At 43.7% G+C, this 6,436-nt stretch overlaps 1 protein-coding gene across 2 annotated transcripts in view; it reads left to right on the top strand.

The window, feature by feature from the left end:
- The first annotated feature begins 1,049 nt into the window (after positions 1-1,049).
- The window catches only part of NUP153 (nucleoporin 153), an 86,616-nt gene continuing 81,229 nt past the window's right edge, over positions 1,050-6,436 (top strand). For both annotated transcript variants that reach the window (XM_023512295.1, XM_003788324.3), the window contains exon 1: positions 1,050-1,622. In XM_023512295.1, the coding sequence (XP_023368063.1) occupies positions 1,512-1,622 (111 nt within the window). In that variant the 5' untranslated portion in view covers positions 1,050-1,511. The remainder of the gene's footprint in view (positions 1,623-6,436) is intronic.

The following is a 6,436-nucleotide window of genomic DNA, read 5'->3' as shown; positions in this document are numbered from 1 at the left end:
ACAGAACAGTTGGGTTATGGTTCTGGCTTTGACTGCCCACCTCTGTGCCAGTGATAGTGCCACCTGAATTTCTGGACCTTTTGTCTGGTGGGTTGAATGAAAGGGCTGGATCATGTGATCCTTAAGACCTTTCTAATTCTCAACTTTGTGGATTCAGTCTTTGAGTCTAGCTCATTTATCCACTTGCCTAAATATAATGCCTTCTATTTGAAGCAAAGAGATGTGTACTTATATGTATGTATTACTACGAATATATCACTTATCCCTAATGTGTGCTGACTTCTTAGGTTTTAACTAATCATTTATTGCATTTCTTGTATACTCAGAAAATACAAAGTACTCTACATAGATGATCACATCTGCTCTTCATAACAGCTTTATCAGGTGGATTCTAAAGTTCCTATTTTAGAGAAGAAGCCAAGACTCAGGTTTTGACTCATGCAAGGACAAATAGGTAGAGTGGTAGAGCCAGAATTACAGTCCTGTGTGTTTGACAAAGCCCTTATGTGATTAATGAAACATTAATGAAGCTGTACATATTTTCTAATTCGAAGGAGTACGGACCTTTTTTTTTTTTTAAAGCACAGTTTTTTTTTCCCTTGTTCATTCGTATATCATTAACGCCTGTCTTTGATTTTACTATCTGCTTACTTTCTGTTCACTTAACCAACCGACGGGGTGAAGTGGAGTGGGAAGAGGTTACGGTTTAACGCCTCTCAGAGTTTAGATTTACAGCCAAGAGCAGCAAAACGACCTCCAGGCTTTGTGCCTCTGCGACGCTCGGCACATCTCCTTCCTTGACCGTTTTCAGTTCCGAGAATGCGCGTTCCAGTGCCGAACTACTTTTCCCAGCGTGCCGCGCGGCCGAGAGCGCGGGCTCGATCAGCTCTTCGTCCTGGCCGATCGCCCGGTCGCCGCGTGATGATACAAACGCGTCGGGCGCTAACGAGTGACGAACTGCTGGCTCGCGACCGCGGCGGCGGCCTTGGCAGCGGTAATAGGCGCAACAGCAGCGGCAACTGCGGGGACGCCGACGCTGACGACGACGACGGCGGCGGGGCGGGCGCTGTGCGCAGAGGGGAGGGGTAGGCGGGCGGCGCCAGTGGCTTCAACTGCGGCAGCTCGGGCTAGGACGGCGGAAGAAGAGCCCCCGGCAGCCGGCGGTCGAGTTAGGCCTCAGCAGCGCCGGGAGCTGCTCGCACTGTCCTCTGCAGGAAATCTCCATAGAGACCGTGACATACACAGAGGCGGGGGTCCGCAGGAGGGTGCCGGACCTGAGCCAGCTCCTCGGCCTCTGCCGCCGCCACCCCCTTCCCCGCTGCCCGCGGGCGCCCCGCGCTCCTGCTCTCAGCCTCGCTGTTCCTGGTGTGCCTGTGTCCCACTGTGTGGGCATCGCGGGCAGACTTTTGGGCCGGGGCTGGGCGAGGGGGGGCGCTCTAAGGCCTCCGCCTCTGCCGCTGCCTCTCCCGCCCCCTTCCCGCCCCGGAGCGGGAAGCAGTGGAGGCTCCGCCATGGCCTCGGGAGCCGGAGGAATCGGAGGGGGCGGTGGCGGCAAGATCCGGACCCGGCGCTGCCACCAGGGGCCGGTTAAGCCTTACCAGCAGGGGCGACAACAGCACCAGGTACGGGACCCCGACAGCGCTGTGGCCTAGCGGGTTGGGAACTCGGCAGGAAGAGACAGGCGTTGCGAGGCCCCGGCGCCCCACGTGGAGGCGACTGGAGGGCCCGGGGAAAGGCCCGAATGAGGCGGCGGGAGCTCTAGCCGTTGGGGGAGGCGACGGGAAGTGGGCTGAGACAGGCCGTGCCTTGCGACTCACACGTGTGGTTTAGGCCGCCTCTCCCCGAACCCTCTGGACCAGGGGCTTTCCCGGACCGGCGCAGGGCGGGAAAATAATCTAGGCCCACGTTACTCAGGTTTCTTTTTTTCTTTTTTGGCGGGGATTAGGAGTTCGAGAGTATTCATGTCTTTTCTAAGGGAGAAAGGAAAAGATGTTGCCGGAAGCCCCTATGCTTGCTGTTTTCTGGTGTCCCTGATTTCGGTGTGTTTGTTGGGGTCTGCTGGGAAGAATCTGCCTCTGGGGCAGACGGAGAGTTGTGGGGGGGCGCTGTTAGCGCAAAGTGGAATAACTTAGTCCTAGTCTGTTAATGAATTCTCGTTCTTCACTACCCATGACTCCCTCATGTGAGAGTATTGGCTTAGGTTTTCTTAACTGGGTTATAGTTACCGTGGCACAGGGGCATTTTTAAAAGTCCCTCTCCACCCTTACGTCTTTTCTCTGCTGCGTGACTCCCCCCCCCCCCTTTATTTTGGAGGCTGGAATTGGCCGCCCTCCACAGTTGACCGGTATTTCAGCTCTGATCTCATACACAAAACATGTTAATATTATGGGGCGTATCCTAGAAGTTTAGGTCTGCAGTGTCAACTGCAGACATGTTGGTGGTCTTACAATTTAGCAGCCGCTTTAGCCACTGCGTGTACTCTTGGGTGTTTAAAATTACGAAAAGGAGCTTATCCTAATTGTAAATGAACATTTGATTCTGAGAAAATTCCATTATTTAAATGTTGTTTGTTGTATTGAATAAGAAAATGTTAAAAACCGATTTTAATAAAGCCCCTTAATATTACTAAGGTGGAAGTGTTTCTTAAATTTGTTAGAAAAACAAAAATATAGCAAAAGGGTCTGACAACTTGTTGCATAGGTAGAGTTATTAGATTATTCTAAATAATAAAGAGTGAACACTTTAGCCCGTCTGGTGGTGTTGCTAAATCGTATCATCATTATCAATATAATTATCAAATCAAGGATTTGAGGAAAATGTTTTAATGATAAAAATGCAAATTAGATATTAAGTAGTTCTCTACTAATGCTCAGAAGACTTGGTACACTGTTACTTCCACCACTGTTCCTCGAGATAATGTACAAAAAAGTGCTTGGTTTTCAAATTTCTTTGTGAGGAACCAAGGGTCTGTGTAGGCAAATTTAAGCTTAGAATTCAGGTCACAAGCCTGGCCATTTAACTTAATTCTTCTGTAGAATGGAATTTAGACATTGATACTTTCTGTTTCTCTTAAGAATAAATGTCTTTGCTTTCTTAGATCTTCCTGTATAGTTACATACAGAAAAATGAAATGTTTTAAACATAGATCAGTATATGGCTTGGACAAAGGTTGAAAGGTAGCTAATATATTCCAGTAGCAAAAGTTATATTCACAGCTTATTTTAAAATGTGCTGAGTTAAAAATCTAATTTTGGGGAGATGATGCCTTAACAGCATAACACCTATGATCCAAGTTGTCTTAGCACTGATATGACTTTAGGCTGTGTAGTTTTGTTTTATATCTTGAGAATTTATTGTTGCCACCTATCTAAAATACTTTTGGATACTTACCTCAGCCATTTAATTAAAAAAAATTTTGCTTTTGAGTTGGGATTAAAGGTATTTTGGGATTTCTTGAGCAACACTGTAGGTGTTATTTAATATTGGCAGAAACTACCAGAAAGTCTTCAGATACTTTATTTATTGCTTGTTTTTTTTTTTTTTTTTTTTTTAAAGAACTTTCTTTAGTCCTTACTGGAACTTTGGTGGATTTGTGGGCTACCTGCTTGCTGTCAACTATTGGAGGCTGTCAACTAGATGTTTTGCAGCAGCTGCTGAGTCATCATGAAGCAAGGAGCTTCATGACATGGCATGTTTTATATTAATGTTATTTGATAAAGTGTCCAAGGGTTTCTAAGCGAAAATGGAGCTTTTGGTTGTTTAGTAGAAGGTTGGGATAAGAATGAGAAGTCTGGCACTGTTAATGGATGTTTGGCAGTGCCTGTCAAGCCAACTAGCTAGTGCAGTCATCCAGTACCTGTGACTTCTGCATGTGTTCAGTTGACTTGTAATTTCCTGTTTTGACTTATGGGAAATGCCTAAAATTTAGCATTTTCACTTTTTAACTTCTTTTTTTTTTTCACTTTTTAACTTCCAATCTTTAAAACTCCATTTTTCTTGTATTTGTGGGGACAAATCCATTCTTGCTCAACTGACTGAACAGTAGGTCTTTAAGAATTGTAGAAGCAAAAATGAAGACCAGCCATGAATAATGCAAGCTGATCCTTTTCCCTCACCCCCCCTTACCTTTTAGCTCAGATGCATTTAGGAAATTGTGTTCTTTTTCTAGTTGGGAGTGAATGTGTCACTAAGGAGAATGTAGTTATTTCTTGTCTTCAGCTTGTCAGGTCCTGTAAGTTAGCTCTGTAGAGAGGTCAAGTTGCTTGCTTTTCTTAATAACCACCACAAAAGAAACTTGACCCCATGGACAAACCAGAATCTTTCCTGTGGGAGAATAGGCAGCGATGTGCTTGGGACTTTTGTCTTCTGATTTGGAGCTGAGAGAATCCACTTTTAATCCTAGATACAGCCTATATCTTTTTTTTTTTTTTTTTTAAGAGACAGAGTCTCACTTTGTCACCCTAGTAGGGTGCGGTGGTGTTGTAGCTCACAGCAACCTCCAACTCCTGGACTTAGGTGATTCTCTTGCTTCAGCCTCCCAAGTAGCTGGGACTACAGGCGCCCGCCACAACACCTGGCTATTTTTTGTTGCAGTTTGGCTGGGGCTAGGCTTGAACCCACCACCCTCCGTATGATATAGTCTATACCTTATAAGTCAGTTCCTGCATTTTCTGTTTTAAAAAGGCAGCTGGAAACTTGCTTACAAATAGCCTAGATGAGGGTCAGTAATTTTTTCTGTAAAGGGCTGGATAGCAACTCTGCTGTGGCGAATTCTTTGTTTTGCTTTTGCAACCTTATAACAAATTTAAAAACCATTTATGGCATGTATTAAAACAGACCAAGGGCTAAATTTGGCCCACAGACCATGGTTTGCTGAACCCTGGCTTATATGATAGTGTGGTTTTATTTGTTTGGTAGAGTCTGTGTGATAACTTTGTCCCAAATAACTATGTCCTAGCTAGTGTCTGGCTAGTGTTCTCACTTTTGAAAAGGAGGAATATTTAGAGATTGAATAATTAATTCATTCTGAAAGTCATTAAGTAGTTTTGATTTTTATTTTGTCATCATTTGCTTTCTTCTAGATGTCTAATACTATCCGTGGGAATAGCAATGGAAATAGTTGATAGGAAAAAAGTATACTATAGAAGTCAGACTGAGTTTGAATCCCTGTTCTGCCCTGACTTGGACGGACAAGTGATATAAACCCGGCTTATTACTCATCTGTAAAGTAAAAATTGTTGTGAGAGGTAAATGAAATAATGTAAGTAAAGCTTTTAGAATAGGAGCATATTCTATATATATGGCATATATAGTAAGGACTCATTTGAAATTGTAATTAGATAGAAACTTTTGATTTAATTTATTTAAATTGTCTTTGAATTTTGCTGCTCCTTAGAAGTTTTTCCCTTTAGGTATCCAAGTTCAATCCTTTATAGGCTCATGTTGGATTTAAGGTCTTTGTTTACTAAGTGGTGGGGCCAAACCTTAAAACTGTTACTACCTTTTTTAAGTACTTGGTATTTTCCTCATACAAATGGCAGTTTTTATTTTTGTTGTTGTTGTTGTGTGAGACAGAGTCTTATTCTGTTTGTTGCCTCAGGCTAGAGTGCAGTGGCATCATAGCTCACAGCAACCTCAAACTCCTGGGCTCAAGCTATCCTCTTGTCTCAGCCTCTGGAGTAGCTGGTACTACAGGTATGCACCACCATGCTCAGCTAACTTTTTTCTATTTTTGCTAGTGGCGGGGTCTCACTCTTGCTTAGGCTGGTTTCCAACTCCTGGGCTCAAGTGAACCTTGCACCTTGGCCTCTGAGGGTGCTAGAATTACAGGTGTGAGACTTAACAGTGGGCTGAAATGCCATCATTTAATTGTATGGGGGAAAAGTCCAAATATTAATTTAATGCAAAGGAGGTTTTTTGTTTGTGATGAGGGGCTTTTGTGTGGTATTTTACAAATTTACTTGCCCCTTTTTTTTTTTTTTTTTTTGAGACTGTTGCCCAGGCAGGAAACCCCTAGTGTCAGCCTAGCTCACAGCAGCCTCAAACTCTGGGTTCAAGTGATCCTTTGGCCTGATCCTCCTGCTACAGCCTTTGGATTAGCTGGGACTACAGACGCCTACCACAATACCCTAATAATTTTGTTTTTCTGCTTTTGGTAGAGATGGGGGTCTTGCTTTGCTTGGGGTTTGTTCAGGCTGTCTCAACTTGCTGCCTTGGCCTCCCACCGTGCTGGGATCTAGTGTTTCCAATAAAATAAATCACACAAAAGCCCAGGTGGTGTCTCCATTTTTTCTAAAATCCCCTGATAAGGCAGGAATCATAGTTTGAAGTAAAATGAAAACTTTGGTTAGATATCACTAATTAAAACCACTTTCATAGGTACAGAATATTATTGGAAATATCTTGTATTATTATTATTATTTTATTATTTTTTTTT

The sequence above is a fragment of the Otolemur garnettii genome, unplaced genomic scaffold, assembly GCF_000181295.1.
Source record: "Otolemur garnettii isolate 467f Iridium unplaced genomic scaffold, OtoGar3 scaffold00026, whole genome shotgun sequence".
Classification (NCBI taxonomy): Eukaryota; Metazoa; Chordata; class Mammalia; order Primates; family Galagidae; genus Otolemur; species Otolemur garnettii.
The sequence above is the reverse complement of the archived record's forward strand: the minus strand, read 5'-3'. Positions and strand labels throughout refer to the sequence as shown.